Consider the following 18,130-nt stretch of genomic DNA (forward strand, 5'->3'; position numbering starts at 1 on the left):
GTAACATCCAATAAATATACCATTACTCTAGGAAATATTTTGTAATACATTGAAAACTCTGGCACTTATAAACATATGAAAATGATGGGCAGGTTTCAGATTTTTCTAAATCAAGTTCATACAGTCATCAGTCATGGGGGAAAATGGGGCATAACACATTTTTTGCATTTCCCCACTGTAAAATGTGTCAGTGTTGACTTTGAACACAGAGCACGCACGAAAGGGTAGAAAACAAGAACTGGAAGTCATCTTCTCTAACATCCACTGTGCTGAGCTAATTGGATTTTAGCTCTCTCCATTTGACACAGTGCTCTTAAAGCTTCCACCTACCTCCTAAGCAAAACTTAGGTGGCCTGGGCAGCAGTGACATTTCCTCCATGTGTTCATATGTGGACATCCCTTGACTGTGACATCCTATAGATCTCAGGCACTGAGCCAGTGATGTTTGAAAGACATTGAAACAAGGTGCCTGCTAACATCTATGTTGTGCTTATCCAGAAATGACAAAGAATGTAGTATTATGGAATTATTATCAGCTCTACAGCACAGATCTGATTAGATAGAAGCCATAACCACTGTACCTGGCCAACTGTCACCTGAGAAGTCTAATTAAAAGATGCTGACCAGGAAGAAGAGGGAAAAAAATCATTCATTACAGCCTTACTGGGAGGACAGGGTATCCGCACCCTAGGCTGTTGTTGGATACTGAGAAGAGCAAAGGAAAAAGCAGGAAGCGTGGGTGTGCTTCGTCCTAGTGTCTGGGTCAAACTGTGGTCTGGTTAGCCATTGTCACAGCCCTGGCTGTGCAGGGTCTCCAGCTGTTGTCTAGTATACTGTTGTTGCTTGAGCAGAGGGAAGGGATTCGGTTTGTTCATCAGGAGTTAACTGCTTTCACCCCGGGCCAGCTTCCCTTCCATCCCAGGGAGTAAACCTTTAAGGGTTTTTCTTCTTCAGTTTGAAATAAGCCAAAGTGACTCAGACAGAACAGGTTAGAGACAAAATTGGAGTTGAGACACCAACTGGGACATCCTTCAGGGTGTTACGTGCTTTTCAGCTGAAAGGATCTGGCAGTTGCCACATTTGTTCTTTTTAAAACAGATCCTCAGAAACTGCACTGTTCATGAAAATGATTTCTTTTTTTTATTACAGAACCGTATGCATGAAAGCATGAAGCTGTTCGATAGCATCTGTAACAACAAGTGGTTTACAGATACATCCATCATCCTTTTCCTAAACAAGAAGGACCTCTTTGAAGAGAAAATAAAAAAGAGTCCCCTCACGATATGCTATCCAGAATATGCAGGTATTTCACTCTCTTAGAGTAACCTAGCAAATCCTGTGTTTCTAAGTGAAATTCCCCCTAAGGCAAGATTTTCAGGTGTTGGTTTGAATTTATTGATACGCTAATTCTTTCACTGAAGGGTGTAATATTTTTCAAACTGCATTTGAGCACAAATAGTCCCTTAAGGTGTGGATGAGTTTTCTGAAAATCCCTGGTTTGCTTTGTGAAAAGGCTTGTAGGTAATTTCCAGAGATGTCTCCATGTCTCTGTAAATGTAAAGACTGTTAATAAAATAACCAGATCACAGATTGGATAAACAAGATACGATCTGTCTCAGCTCACTATCTTCTCTCAGACACATGCATGATAAACAATAGCAGTCACCCTGCTTCTAAGAGGGACCATGAATATTACTATAAGAAGACAAGTGCCAGAGAGGCAGCCACTTCCTCCACGGTGTCAGGGAAACTTTGATAGGAAATCCAGGCCTTAATAGTGAGACTCTCATAGACAATGTACCTCTGTGAGTAAAGGCCTAGCTTTTACAAAATTTGGTCTGTGATCTCAAACAAAACAGATACTTTATCTATGTTCCAGTGCCTCATCTATAAAATTAGGAACTGGGTTAAAACCTTGGTTTTAATTTGGTTTACTTCCTTGGGGCACATCCCAAGGTGATATTGAAAGCAAGTCTGGTGTTCACACTTATGAGCCCCAGTCTTGTGGGATGGATAGGAGCATCAGTACTTCAAGGCCGTCCTGGTCTACATAGACAGTCCAAACCTATCAGGGTATATGAGAACCTGTTTCCAAAGCAAAAAGTGAATACCAGGACCAGAGCTATCTATCCCCACACACCCTTCCAGTCCTCTTATATAAGCAAAGTAAATTGGTTTTCATATATATTTATATCCATCCTGTTTCTTTAAAATATAAGACTTGCATTGGTTTGTATGAACTCTAAATCTAAAATCTAAATATTCTTAACCTTTACCTCATTCTGTTTGAAAAAGCAAAAAAAAAAAAAAAAAAAAAATCTCCAGAACTTCTCAAAGTCTAAATAAAATTTGAGTCAATGCTGCACTGAGCTGGTGGTTGGTGGGCATTGAGTGAATGCTGCTTCCAAGTTGACGCTCAGCAGCCTGTTGGCATTGGTTCTTGGATAGCCCTGCTCAGATATAGTCCATCTTGAGACCCCAGTGCACCACACATCTGCACCTAGGCCTGCACCAAGCAGTTAATTAGGGTCTCAGTGGAAGCAGGAAGGACTTGTTCCTTGGTAAACACAAGACTATTACATAATCATTTGACAGCCCAAGTGCTAAGATTATAATGTCAAATCTGCACTCCTTGCTCTAAGAATTGGTTCAGTTACTTCCTGCATCACCATGAGCGCTTGGTTCTTAGGACTGTGACCCTTTATGTTTTATGGATAAACCCTATGTAGCCCCCCTCCCCCCACGTGCTTGGGTGTGTTCTGCCTCTGTCTGCTGGCTTGCAAAGCACCTCCACCTTCTTCATTGTAAGTTGCCACTTCACCGGGGTCCATTTCCAGTCCTTTCCTGGCCAAGCTGGCTGTGTTGAATTGTGTTGTCAGACCCCGAACCTCCCTCTGCAGCCCCTCGCCTCTGTTTTCAACTGTTTCTTGAATGTGGTTTTTAGCACTGAAGCATAAGCCAAGCTAATCTCTCCTTCTCCTTTGACTCTCTCATACAGTTTCTAGTTTTGAAGTTGCCTTCACCCAGTCATATATTCTCTCAGGAAAGTTCACATGGTAGACAGTACCTATGCCCCCAGCATGAATGTGTACACACTGAAACACACATATGCCCCCCCACCCACACACACACACTTTGTTCTTGTTCAGACTGAAAGTTAGATCAAAGAATGTGTTCACCAGTTTATTCATGGATCTGGTAGCCCCTGGGGCACAGTAATTTAGCTACCCAAAATGTGTATTGCCTATGAGTTCTGTACCCAGTACAAATTACTTCACACAAACACCTTTGTAATTAATTTAGGAGCTATATTCTAATTGATTTTTTAACCGAACAAGACATTGCATACAAATTTTAGAGCACTGAATGATTTGATTTTTAAAGGCTTATTATTACATAAAACAATTAAAGTAGAAACTCAGTGATGGCGGTTGTGTCATTCATGCTGTCTAGCACACTAAACACACCTTCTCTCTGGGCCTTGTCATGTGGCATTTCCCATGCATTGCATGGTATTTTTATGTATGGTGTGATAACAATGGGTAGGGTTGGCAGGATAGAGTCATTAGATTCTGTTTCAGAATGTGTAATGGTGAAAAAGAATTGAGATCCAGCAAAACATGTAACAAAACATATAACAAAATAGTGTTTGTATTATCTGTCAGAGTTTTTTGTTTTGTTTTGTTTTTTAAAAGTGGTACAGAACCCATCTGGGTTTGGTTAGTTAAGGCATGTTCTGTAGAGCAGCGTTTTGATTAGATGTGGAAAGAGTGAACATCTTGGATGGTGGTGGACTGCAGAGAAGCAGTGCTGTAGAACACAGCAGCACTTTGTATCCTGAGTTGTCATGGTAAACGCTGAGACCCAGTTGTGGAACAGAGCACCTCAGAGCAGAAGCGGAGTGCACAAAGGCACATGAGTCATTTGAGTTATTATAAAAGAGGGATTTAATAGATTTTGTTCTATTATATGCCTTATAATATTTTCTAACAGTATCAAGTGGACAAATATGCAGTTAGCTCTAGTATGAAACATGTTTAGAAAACCACAAACAATCAAATACAGAGTTGTGGGGTCCAGCTCCAATTCATACATCTGTGAATTAGCTCCTACATCTAAGGCCCGGGGAATGACTGTAAGAGCCAGAAGATTAGAGTTGGATGTGAGATTGTATCTCCTAGTAATGTCAGAAGCTACATACAGGAGTCTCCCATGACTGCCTAGGCATGAGCTAAACAAAGAACACCAATAGACATCCCAGAGTGGATGAGAGAAAATCCAAGAGGCCTCAGTTCTACACACAGAGTGACAGACAAATCAGGCATGTGAGAGCAGAAACTTCTCAGGGAGGAGCACACCAGTTTTCTATCCAATACCATGGTGAGCCCCGAGAATACCCACATAAGCGACCTGAAACAGACTGAGCAGGTTGGAGTTTTGTACACATACATATACATGGAGCAGCAGTTAATGAAAAAGGCTGTGAATTTGAAAAGAGAGCAAGGAAGGCTATAGGTGTTCCAAGGCAGGGAAGGAAATGAAAAATGAAGTGATTCTGTTACAATCTCAAAAAGTAAAAAGAAAAAAAAAAAGCTTATAAAAAGAAAAGGAGGGAAATGAACACACGAACAGGGCCAAGTGGCCCTTTATTGCCTGAACCCAGAAACTGAACTTTCCCATCACCCCGAAAGCTCTCCCACCCCTTTCAGTCTCACCTAATTCATCCCCTGCCCTCATCCCCCTGAAAAATGATCATTAGAGCAGCTTATTTCATTTTCATGGTTTGGCAACAACAGCTGGGTCACATGTGGTGCATCCATGTTTATGTTTGGCTCCTTGGGTCCAGAGGAAGAATCAAAGTCCTTATTTCTGAATGGCAGCTAATGATCTGATTCTCCCAGATTGTCCATGTCAGTGACAGTGCATGGACTTGCAGGGTATTTCCCAACGTAGAAGGCCATGCTGTGCTCTAGCAGCCTTTGGGACTCTTCTCTGACCCCAGCATAGTTCTCAAGCCTGCACCTCAGCACTGGGTCTCTGGGTCAGAGTGTGTGCACTTATCCTCAGGTTCTGCCACCCCATTTCTGAACTGTTCTTACCCAGAGCCAGTCTCTACCCCCTCAAGTAAAAGCTGGACGACCCTCCCCACCCCATTTTTCTCTTTTGATAACTTCATAGCCCTTAACCATATTCCAGATATGAACAAAAAATAACTGTGAAAGGATCATTAATGAGTGAACATTGGAGGGAGAGAAGGGAGCATTTGGCAGGCATTATTGATTTGCCCTGGGGTTAGCACAGTAACAGTGGGCCAACCTTAGGGTTAGGTGGCTTGAATTCTCCAGCTTAGGGATGTAGAAGAAAGAGTGTGGTCGATAAGAAAGTCTGACTCTTGGAGATTTAAACAGAAACAGCAAGCATAGACTGCCATGCAACAGAATTTTTAGGTTTAAAGACGGCTTGCAAAGGTTAGTTTATGGGTGGTGTTTTTCATTCAGAAACAAGTTCATTTTGCTCGAGAAGGGAGAGGGCAGTTATGGAGTCCCTCTATTTTATATGCAGAAAACTGACTATATGTGCTTTAAAGTGTCTTTTACTTAGACAAGTTTAAGTTCTTGCATGCTTCTTTCCTTTGTCCCATCTCAGGCTCAAACACATATGAAGAAGCGGCCGCGTATATTCAGTGTCAGTTTGAAGACCTCAATAAAAGGAAGGACACAAAGGAAATTTACACCCACTTCACGTGCGCCACAGATACGAAGAATGTGCAGTTCGTGTTCGATGCTGTAACAGACGTCATCATAAAGAATAACCTAAAAGACTGTGGTCTCTTCTAAGTTCTGCAGTGGGTAGTAAAAATGCATTTTCCAACCGATGAGTACTTATATATGGATCTCTCTAGACTAGAGTCTCCCAGCAACTCAGAATGTAGTGTACAGCAAATGCATCCTGGACCTGACCAGAGTTCTGACCAAAGTTGTTCTGTATTGTATCTTTATCTGAACGTAATAGAAGGACCTGTCTTGAAGGTGAAAGATGGCCCTGGAGTGTGGGAGGGAGGAGTGATGTTGAAGCTGGGCTCTAGTGTACTGATGATTTCTGTGTAAGTGTAAATATGCAGATGTAAGATGTACTCATAACTTTTGATTTCCCACATATGTTTAGGTTGTAAGAGTGGCATCTTTGATTCTAGTGTGATGGCTTTGGAAAAAGCATAAATATTAAGTACCTTGTATGGAATGACAGATTGGTTCTTTGTCTGGCAGTTTTAATCAGCTTTATTTATGTTCGTGCCCCTAAATTTTAGGTACCATAATTAATATTAGGAAATGTCACTGCCCTTGCCCTGAATCTATGTTTACTTGTATTCGTAAAATGTTATTTGTACAAACATTGCACAGACTATTTTAATAACATGATTTGTCCTCTAAAGTTTACGTGTTTCATGAGGATGTTCTTACAGAGGTTGGATGCACCTGCCTTTGGGTCAATTATTTAAGCATTGAGTGCATTAGAATTTATTTACAGAGTGCATGATGTTCTGACTCTAGTTTAGATTTATTTACGAAACCAAATCTCCAGATTTTTTCAGGACACGGGATCTTAGATTAAAAGTCCTTCACTTTTAAATCCACTACTTTGTTTCAATTTGGTCTTAGTATCTGGATAGAATTTCTGCATTGCTTTGGAGTGATGCTAAATTAATTTTATACACTTAAATGACCACTGTTTTATTTATAATGAAGTTTAGGTGAGTGATGAAAGCATTTTTGTGGGTAAAAACTTTTAGTATTATGTGAATTTTGAGACATTGATTTATGTATTTTTTTGACAAAGCCCTTGTATTTAAGCATATATGATACTTCCTTGTCTGGAAGAAAATCAGAAAATATGATATTGCTGATATTATACAAGCTTTTGATTCATATGGAACTAGTTTCAAGTTCATCACTTTATGTCAAAAAATGACTTCTTTTAGGTATTCACATTCCTGCCACTTGCTTGAATTTATATTCTTTTAAAGCTATAGTATGATTTCTGAAATTAAGTGGACAATTATAAGTAGAAATTGAGTAATAGTATTTAACAAGATAAGTGAGTGTATGTGGGCTTAAATAGATGTTACATAACAGCTACATACTGAATTTTGTTAGTGCCATTTAAAAAAAGTCATTTACGATGTGTGTGTGCCCTGGTTTCAGCAAGCTGACTGGCATTTCCCAGCTCCTTCTCCTTTTGAACTCATCCTACAACATTAAGTCTGTCCATGAGCTTTGCTGGTGCGTAGTTGCTCACTTGAGTTAGGTGTTGCCAGTTCCCTAGAGTCTCCCTGTTGAAGTTTGTGCATATGTAAGTGTGTGGAGAACTGTAAACCACATTCACACCTGTTTACTTTGAGCAAATTTGTTTCCTTCGTTGTAATGTAAAGAAATTCAGCGTTACCAAATTCCTTCAGTGTTAGTTTAGATTATTTTATGTGCCTTTCATGAAAGATCCATTTCCATTCACTTACTAATGGAAGACCTGTCAGACCCACATTGTGAAGCTATGTATGAAATTCAAGTATACTCTGGATAAATTTGAATGGTGAAAAATAGGGTTTAAAAGCCACAAAGAAGCACATATTGGTGACCATCATTGGTGAATCCCTGAACTCTACTCTGTGTAACTGTGCTACTAATACATCCCAATAAATTTAAATTTTTAAAATTTTACAAACCTATTGACTGAATTTATTTTCTATTAGAATATAGGTGTAGTGTGTGAAAGCTCCCTTCTTTGTTTCCAGTCCTCTCTCAGTTTAGCTTTATCTGTCTGAGAAGCTTGAGTTTGCCCTAAGTGTTCTTGTAAAGTATGATGCCAAAATTTAAATTGCCTACCTTTCACCCACTTATGGGAATTCATCCTCCAGCTCACTCTGCCCATAGAGTCTTGGAGAATTGGGGTCTCAGGTCATAAAGATGTGCATTAGAAGAGGCTTGTGGTGGTCTCCCCATTCTTGTTTTCTTTAATGCTTGGCTGAGGCAGTGAGTAGATTCATTTGTGCCCGTGTACTTCCAGCATGATGCTTGCCACAGGCATAAAAGAGTGGGGTCAGTTGAGCAGTCTAGAATCTCCAAATCCATAAGTCACACTAAGCCTTTTAGCTTTGTACATTACCTCAGATGGATATAACTATATAAACTATATATGCTATATAACATACCTACTGAATACCATCTTCATTGGAGATATAAGCCATAGGTCACATGTGGTACAAGACATCTGTGAACATGGTCCAACACAAAATGAAAGACACACACAGAGAGAGAGAGAGAGAGAGAGAGAGAGAGAGAGAGAGAGAGAGAGAGAGAAAGGGGGAGAGAGGATGGACATTCCTGAATCTTTCAATTAAAATGGGCCACCTGGACTTCTTCATATCCTCTGTCTCCATCTCTAGATGGAGTGTTCACTTTCATTAAATAACCTAGTTTATTATTTGGGGTGAGGGGTGTTTTTGTTAGTTTGTTTCATGTTTTCAGGTCTTTATTGTGTTTCCCCTTAAAATAGCTTGTTAATAAAATTCAACCCCATGTAATCTAGGTTGAGTTGATTAATATGGAATCCAGACTACATCACTCTGTTTTAACCCACACTGCCTCTGAGTTGTCAATAAAATTAAGTGTTATTTAAAGCCTCCCAGTCAAACATTTCTCTCTGACCTCATTTTAGTACTTTTGACTCCTCTTTTATACTACATACAAATGTGCTTGGCCCAGACTTTCTGCAAGTGTCACATGGATAGGCTGTAAAGTCCTGCCTAGGTGAATCCTCAGAAAGATGCAAATCCACCTATCTTAAGATCCAACTATAACCCTCTTAGGCATACACCTGAAAGATGCTTCATTTCTACCACAAGAACACTTGTTCAACCATGTTCATTGCTGCTCTATTCACAACGGCTAGAAATTGAAACAACCTAGATGTTTCTCAACATAAGAGTAGATGAAGAAAATGTATGTTTACACAATAGAGTATTATTCAGCTTTTAAAAAAAATGACATCATGAAAATTTCAGTCAAATGGATAGAACTAGAAAAAAATCACCCTGAATGAGGTAACAGACACAGAAAGACCAATGGTAATTGTCTGCTTATATCTGGATATTAGACATCAAATAAATTATAAAAATACATAATTATAAACTACAATCTATAGACCCAAGGAAGTTGGGCATAGAGGAAAGGACAGGGTTGGGGGGCACCTGGATCTTCTGGGGAGGGAGAAATAGAATAAATCTTAAGGGTAGACTGGAGATGAGTATGGGAGGATCAGGCAGGAAGAGGGAGGCATCATGGGATAGAGGGAGGGAATGAGAGGAGTGTGCTAGAATTGCAGGGCATTTTACAGGTGGAAAGAAAATCCAGTGCAGTCAAAACTTTGTATAATATATGAAGGTGGTCCTAATGAAGTCTCCAAATAATGAGGGAGACAGAACTCCAATTTGCCATCTCTTGTCACCAAATGAAGTGTCCAGTACCAGGACTGATATGGCCAAAGGATTCTATGGCGATCCCCAAACAACCCACACTGTTGCCAAGAAAATAGGTTGTTCCCTACAAATTGACAGCAGAGCCCCATTGCTGAGGACAACACAAACTCACTGAACATGGAGAGAACAAGCTGGCACCCACACAGACACTTCACCCCTACATTCTAGTGTCTTTGATGAGGGAAGTTATTCTGTAGGCTGCTAAATGGGAAACATAAACATCATCCCAGCCACTAAACCTTTAACCTAAAATCTGCCACGCCTACAAAATATGCTAGGGTTATGGTGGGATAGAACTTGTAGGAGTAAGAAACAAATGCTCGATTCAACTTAAGGCCTAATCCTTGCAAAGGAACCAAAACTCAACACTGCTTGAATGTCCAATAACTATAGAGACTAGATAGTTCAGAGACCTAAGATAAAACTAAGTAATATGGGTCTAAGGAAAAAAAATCAATAAAATTACTCCTAATGGTACTACTCACAGTTCAGTACTTTGTAGAGAAGCTTCCTCCTGAAGCAGATGAGTACAGATGTAGAGATTCACAGCCAGACATTACAGAGAGTCCTTGAAACACACAGCACTCAAGGGTATGTCTCCATCAAATTCCTCCTTTCATGGAACCCGCGTAGAAGTGAAGATGGAGCAAAGAGTAAGAGTCAGAGAGGCTAGAGGACACCAGAAGAACAAGACACTCTGGGTTAACTGAGTGAGGCTCATGTGAACTCACAGATACTGAAGCAGAAAGCATAGGTCTACATGGGTCTGCACCAGATCCTATCTATATAAATTATAGCTTTCAGCTTAGTATTTTTATGAGACTCTAGACTGTGTGAATCAGTGGGTCTCTCTGATTCCTGTGCCTGCTCTTGGGGGCTCTTTCCTTCTCTTGTGTTGACTTGCTCAGCCTGAATGTGATGGTTTTTGTTTTATCTTAATCTTATTTTGTCACGTTTGGTTGTTATCGTATAGAAGCCTGTTCTTTTTTGATGAGTGATTGAGAGGAAGTGAATCTGAAAGGGAGGGAGGTAGTGAGGAACTGACAAGAGAAGAGGGAGGAGAAACTGTAATCAGGATATATTGTATAAGAAAACCTATTTTCAATAAAAGGGAAAATTATATATGGAAATACTTAAAAATCCTGCCTAAAGTATGGGATGTATTCATTCACGCTATTATTTTATTTTGTTCATGATACTTTATATCCTGTTATCTACCCTTCTGTATGTTCTTTGGGAAACTGTGTGGTTTTGGAAGGCTGCCATTGCAATTACATTTCTTACTTTTTCTGGTTCAAGCCTGAGCGACTCCCTCATACATCCTTGAGAGAAGGTTCAGACTAACCCACATACAGTCTCAGTTTCCATTTGCAGAACCAATAAGGTTTTGTGATTCAGAAATATTCTTCATTCCAGTACATCTCTGAAAAACTGTTCTTATACTTAATCTGATTCAAGAATACCCAACCCCTTTGAAAAAAAATAGAAATATGTGCGTTCCTACTGAGTGCTGTCAACCAGTCACAGTAAAGTTCCTGATAGGTAAGTTTTACATAGCCAAATCAAATGCAGGACTACTTGTTTGTTAGATGGGTTTAAAGAGTTATCTTCTTTCGAGAAAAAAAAAAAACATTATCAAAGTCTTCCACTTTGTTCTACCCATGGCTTCAGAGTCTTTTTGAACCCTAATACTTTTTTAGGTTACAAAATCATGGTGACATGGAAATTTCTGGTTTGTTTAGAAAGTCAGTTATGTCAAATGATGTTTTGCAGGGACACACAGGTAATAGGATGTTTTGCTGGAGCAGACACAGGTGAAAGGATGTTTTCATATAGCAAACACTTGAAAGGACCCATGAGTGATGGAGTATAAATATGACTCCACAGACAGTGGAAGATGAGCACTGAAGCATTTGATTGGTTTGTTTGGCCTCACTGTTCTTCAGTAATGATGCACATGTTTTGGTTGACCTTGAATAGCATTGTTGAGCTCAACTTGTGGTAATGCTGTTATTGAGAGAAACTCGCCCCCAAGAACTCACCTCAGTCTGGTTGGTAAGTTGGTTGTTTCTTCAATATTGAACTATAGCTGCTGGTTCATGCCTGGTGTTTGCCTGCCTAGAGGATGGGTCTGCAGCTTCTGACTTGTATTTGGTGTTTGCTATAGGACTGAATTGCTGCCCAAGAAGATAGAGCTTGACCCCAAAGAACTCTTGCTGAACAGGTCTACTTTCCCCATATCCTAATAACTTTTCCACTACCTCTGAGGGGTGGTGCGCTAGAGGAGACGGTGAGCCTCTTAAAAGTACGTCACAAAGTAAGTGTGCCTACAACATGGTACCAGTTTGTCTGTTTCTATGTTGTCAACACCAGTGAGAGGAGTACAGAGCACGATAATTATGCATTTTTACATAATATTTTGGTCTGCAGAACTGCCTACTACCCTTGGTATCTTTAATGCACTTATTTAATAATGTGATAAGTGTTGCAACCATTAGCATAGTGATTGCTTAGTATGTTATTTTACAGAAGTCTGGCTTCACAGTCGGGTACCCTCATTAATTGGTTGCTCTGAGTCAATTTTATCATTTTTAAGAAAGTGGTACTAAGTGGATCGTTCATCTTAATGACTGTTCTCACTCTAAAGCTTGTGGGAATTTTAACCATTTAGAAGGGAGTACAGCATGTGTGAAGTCCTTGATAAACTTTGCTGTTTATTGATTATAAAGACTATGTTATTTTAGAGTTTGTTTGTTTGTTTGTTTGTTTGTTTAGTGTGTGTGTGTGTGTGTGTACATGTGCTTGTGCATGTGTGTGTGTTTACAGTGGCAAGAAATGCATCAAATACCCTGAAGCCCAATCTCTGTGCTGGGAACCCAATTCCACTCTTAAATCCTAGCTACTTCTCCAAACCTCACTTCGTGGTAAATTTATATCATACTCAGTACATATCTATAACCAAAGGGTTTTTGATGTACAGTTTGTATGAAATGTCTCAAAAACTAACTACATACTTCATCTTTATGGTTAAAACCCTCCTCCTGTCTTGTGCTGCTATTGATACTGGAAAACTCAAATGAAAGGAGGAAAAAGCTACGATTTTGGGACACCTGTTACTTTTAATAATGCAGTGAAATCTATGGTAGATTTGCAATTTTAAAGTGTTTGGAAGTTGGGATACTAGGAGGTAAAAGTGACTGGATGAAGGGATGCAGCCTGGGTCCTCTAGTGGAATTTGTAGCTTTGTAAGAAGAGAGAGCTCCAAACTCAAAACTTGTACCTTTGTTGTATGCCTTTGCAGCTTCTAGTTATACCCTCAGCCTCCAGAAACTATAAGAAGTACATCTTTGTGCGTGTTTGTGTGTGTGTGTGTGTGTGTGTGTGTTTATACATTTTCTAGCCTTGAGTGTTACATTAAAGCACCAGGAGGCACTAAGAGAAAAGAGGTTCTTAATATTTCATTACTTTTCAGACATACCAAGCATATTCACTATTTCAGCATAGTTTTCTATTTTGCCTAATCAGATCCATTGTTTGTATTTTTTTGTTTTGTCCTTTCTGTTTAAGTTACCAAACTGACAAATAACTGTGCAGTTTCACTCTGAAACTAGTCTACAAAGTGAACCAGTGTAGAAATGTAATTTGGTTACCTAAAATTTTCTGAGTTTCACGCTTGGATCATAATTATTGTTCATGGAAACTTTACAGGAAGCCATCTGTTTACTGCTTTTGAAATCAAAAGAATGAAGCTAAAGCTGTTTCAAAACTGTCCCTTTAGCTTTTATTGAGTTAGATGATGTTTGCTGTTTTCTCAGATTTGAGCCTGTTCAAAGTTGACTGTTGTGACAGGATTTTCCCTGTCCAATCACACTGAAATAATAGGGCAGCAGGAGGCCCATGATTGGACAGGGAAAAGGGAGGTGGAGCTAAGACGTACAGGGACAGAGAGTGTTTCAGGGAGAGAGGAGAAGGCCAAGACTGAGGAGGACAGACAGGAGGAAGAAGCTGAACTAGCATGGCTGTAGATAGCCACAGGTAGTTATGATATCATAAGGTTAGAAAAATTGGGATAAAACTTTGATCATTATCAATTGGTTCTGAAATTATTGTATTGGCATCTTGTAAACTGAGAATTTATTGATTCATAAATCTGATTGGTTAGTTAGAATCTTCAAGAGTTTCATTTCTACCAGACTGATGGCTGGTGTGACTGCCAAGGGACTGAGCAGCTCCGGCCCAGAGAAACCGCGGAGTTGAGATCACCTGGCTGGAGCCACGTGCTCTGTCTGTTGCTGGTGGTAGTGCGGGAAGCCTGGTGGTGTATTTTTTTTTTTAATATTTCCTGCAACAGACTGTCCTTCTAACAGAGTCTTAAATATAACTTATGTAGGACATGCTTCTCAGAGCTCCACTAAGTATAACATATTTTCTTCATTTATAATACACGGAATTTCCCATCTGTAAGTGATCTAGAACCCTACTATACACGCCAATCCACTTGTCCTAAGTACAACTTAAGTTTTCATCCTTGGGCTCATATTACTCTGTTAACACATTCCCTGTTTTAACTGATTCTTCACAAGGACTGGCCCAGTGTCTTATGTGTTGTCCTGGCTGAGTTCACAGTGGGAAGCTTACAGTCAGTACACAAGGTCCTGCCCCCTCTCTGAGAGCTCCACACCCACTGTGCAAATAACATGGCTTTAAAGTCCTCTGGAAGTACTACTGTAACAAGATTCATTCACATTGTTTTGTTGTTTTGTTTTAGTTCTAAAGCAATTCTGATTGAATTTCATGAAAATGTTTCAGAGTGGAAGTTTGTTAAAATTTAGGTATGAAAGATCTGATTATTGGGGTCTCCAACGAAATACTACTTCAGTGACAAGCCCCTGTTCCAAACTGGACAATGTCAGTTCTGAAGTGCTGTGGTTTGACCGCTGAGTTAGATGTGCCCTTTGCTGCTGAAGGAGAAAAGAGTCCAATTTTCACTTCAAATCTGTAACAGAAGAGACAAGTGCACATTTGAAAGTCCATGCTCTAAACGTGAGCTTTAGAGTTATTTTTAGTCCTGATGCTTGGAGTGGGCTCCTGGAATACTGGAAAATTACTAAGCACAGGTTTACAACCCATCTCCAACTGTCCTGTACCTAAATCGCAAGAGTAGTGCTTTGTTTTTAATGATGCTGTCTTGTGTTCTTAAAAACCATGTTTCTACTCCCTCAGATGAGTTCTTTCCTATTTCCAAAACAGCACTAGGTTGTTGAACCAGCATGCAAGGCAGGTGAAGCGTCCTCACGTAGTTCAGAGGGAGTGGCTCCAGAAGATGAGGAAGAAGGTGAGAGCTAGAGTTCTCAAGGATCGGAATTAGCAGGACTTCAAATCCCTTCGGGTGCTAGATGGACAGCTTTGGTTTTGAGATGACAGAAGAGCACAAAATGTTTTTAATAGTCAGCAAAGTCTCATCTGTATGGTTGAAGCTTACCAGATTTACGAAGTTCCCTTATGATTAGATTCATTAGGCTAATCAGAAGGCTATATTTATGTGCATATTTTAAGCAAATCTACTTTCAGAGTGTACGTATATATAAATATTCCAGGAGACCTATGATGACTTTTTACTTAAATACTATGTATAACCCATACATTAGAGGATGTCAATAATTTCCTTTGCAATTTATTAAAACTGTCAGGACATTTTAGTTGTGGTTTTCTGGGATAGTTTCTGCTTGCTGGAAAAAGGTGCTTCTTAGATGAGGGGCGGTAGCTACACTTGTCGGCAAGTAGAAGGATGTGATTTAAAATGTATTAAGAAAGAATACTGGTCCAGTAAAGTAGAGGTCGTACATTATTTTCTAAGCTACATGACTTCTCTCACCCCAGGAAGCTGGCTAGGTTTCTGGTATTATGTATAACTTCCCTGCTGCGGAGTGGGCCTTCAGTCCAATTACACAGCTATAGAGTCCCACCAGTATGTGTGTGCTGCTTATTGTACCCTTATAAATCATTAATGATAGGATGACCATTGCTGTGGTTCATAGGTGTTACAGCTGAGGAGGACTCCTAACTGCTTCTCTCCCTTGACAGCATGCATAGTGTAGGTTTCCAAGCTGGATCCAGCTCTAATCTTCTGAGTCTTATGGCCTAAGCATTTGGTTTATTCAGGAATATGAGCTTACCTTCAAGTTCTGAGAGGCAAGCACGGGTCCATTCATCGTCTGCATACTTTGGAAAGTTACCTGGATTACCTGCTCAACCACTCTAAAGGCGACTTACTGTACCTAGTGCTGGCACTGGTACTGATGCTTTGTTAATCGGTGGTTCTTCTGGGGATCATTGTCAACCCAAGTGTTTGTGTGTGTGTGTGTGTGTGTGTGTGTATGTGTTATTTGGTGAATATAAGTAACATGATCCCTTAAGGCTTTATTAAATATTCTTGTTAGTTGTCCCACCTTCTTTCTCTTTCAGTATTAACTTTCTTCCCTTCAGTTGAAGCCTGTCTCCACATTTTTATGTTTCCCACTTCTTTTTTTTTCTCTTTTTGTGTATTTAATATATTAAAAGGAACATAGTATAAATGCTGTGGTATAAAGAGGATCCACATTTTTCATGGAATGAATTCTTAGAAACAGTTTTGCAGTCAAAGAGCAACAGGATCTTGAAACATGGAAGTTTTGTTAAACAAAATTTCAAAATTACAATCCTTGCAGTCAAACACTTTGTCATTTTCTCTATGTATGAACATCATTCTAAAAGGAATTTTCACCAACACTGTCATTTTATGTAAAAATATACATTGAGATATTTAACTTCCTGAGCGACTAGTCATATATCAAATATAATGAAAGAATTTTAAAGTTCTTAGAATGAACTAGTAAAGATTTATAATATATGTTCAATTGTAGTAAAATTCAAGAGCATACCACAGAATTTGTACTTAAATTCTGAGTTATATATACACCAAATTGATTCATTACCAAGAAATTTCTTGCAACATAAAAGGTGAGATAATTAAAATATTTGCCTTAGAATACAACCAACCTATCCGGTTCATCTTTCTGAGACTGTCTGACATGACCAGGATGGTGACACACTCTTTTTTTTGTATGAACCTTCCTCTTCAGAACCCCTGAGGTTAGGTAATTAAAGTAGCACACAAGGAGCCACAGTTCTCAGTTCTGTCAAACTGTTACTAGGTTTAAAAAATTTTTTTTTCAAAGACAGGTGGAAAATTGTGGGACTACTCTGTACACTTTTTATTTCTCCAACAACTTAATTAAAAGGACCTAAAATGGCCCTGTAAACAGTGTCCTTGGAATGCTTGTTAGTGTCGGGATGAGGGCCACTTCCCACCTCTACTACTGTCCCTTCTGTTATCATAGTCATGGCTCCAGCCATCATGATTCCTGTTGTCATAGTAGAAATCCTCTCGGCCTCCTCTGTAATGATAATCAGACCCATGGTCAGAGTAGCGCTGCTCACGGCTATAGTGTCTATCTGCTAGGTAGGGGTGAGAATTCTGTCTTTTACACTGTGATGACGGTGCATCTTGGCGCCACTGGGAGCTGGAAGACTGGTTAAAGCCATGTGGTTGAGCTGATGGTGAAAATCCCAACTGATCCGCCGAATGTGGAGAACCAAATTTCCCAGCATATGACATCTGTCTGAAAACACTGTTCATCACTGCTTGCCGCTGATAATCTTCTGGAGAGGAAAAGGACCTTTGGACCATCTGTGCTGTCGGAGTCACGTTGCCCACTGTCCTTTCATAGCTGTTAGGAAATGTGGAGGTTGGGCTTAAATTTCCAACATGATGCTGGGGATATGACACACTGGCATCCTGAGAGGCATGACTGCTTCCTGATCTAAACTGAATTTTGATAGGCCTCCCGAAAAGTTTGATTCCGTTGAGCAGATTCATGGCGTAGGGAACAAACACTTCGTGTTTGAAGTTCACGAATGCAAACTGCTTCAGTTTGCCATCTTTATCTTTCGGGATTTTCACCTTTATTACCGGCCCAACCTGGTGGAACAGCTCGAAGAGGAGCTCCTCCGTCACCTTCGGCTGCCGCCCCCATCTCCGCGCTGTCCCAGGCCTAGGGTGCCTGCTCAGGGCCGACCGACCCTACTGCCTGTTTCCCACGTCTTATTTTCTGTATCCTGCTAGTCCCATCTCAAGAACCTACACACCCAGAGTCCCTTTATATTTTCTGGTCACTCCCTGTTGTATACTTTTACCGGAAGATTTGGAGCCTCAGGTGAGAGAGAACATGTGGTGTTTATCTTTCTTGGTCTGGGTTAATTTATTAACTATAACTTTTTTTTAGATGCATCCCTTTATCTGCAAATTTCAGTTTTCTTTACAGATGAATATTTTATTGTGCACACATACCACAGTTTTATTATACATTTATTTGGTGAAGAACATTTACGTTCTTTCCATTTCCTAGCTATTATGAATTGGGTGGCAAGGAACGTTGCTGAGCAAGTATCTATGGAGAATGATGGAGGATCCCTAGTATCCCAACCACAGTAGATACATGTACATCCATGTTCCAGTAGCTGTCACTCAGTGAGTATTGAAGGAGAAGGAAAGGAAGA

The 18,130-nt window shown here is 39.9% G+C and overlaps 1 protein-coding gene and 1 pseudogene across 1 annotated transcript in view; one reads left to right on the plus strand and one right to left on the minus strand.

The window, feature by feature from the left end:
* Gnai1 (G protein subunit alpha i1) overlaps window positions 1–7,709 on the plus strand; it is a 78,562-nt gene extending 70,853 nt beyond the window's left edge. The window contains exons 7-8 of the mRNA XM_021162971.3: window positions 1,150–1,303; window positions 5,647–7,709. Coding sequence (XP_021018630.1) covers window positions 1,150–1,303; window positions 5,647–5,837 — 345 coding nt within the window. The 3' untranslated portion in view covers window positions 5,838–7,709. The remainder of the gene's footprint in view (window positions 1–1,149; window positions 1,304–5,646) is intronic.
* Window positions 7,710–16,819: 9,110 nt separating this feature from the next.
* On the minus strand, window positions 16,820–17,585 carry LOC110295135 (RNA-binding protein 7 pseudogene; annotated as a pseudogene).
* Window positions 17,586–18,130: the final 545 nt, after the last annotated feature.

The sequence above is a fragment of the Mus caroli genome, unplaced genomic scaffold, assembly GCF_978045245.1.
Source record: "Mus caroli unplaced genomic scaffold, Mus_caroli_1 scaffold_4, whole genome shotgun sequence".
Lineage (NCBI taxonomy): Eukaryota > Metazoa > Chordata > Mammalia > Rodentia > Muridae > Mus > Mus caroli.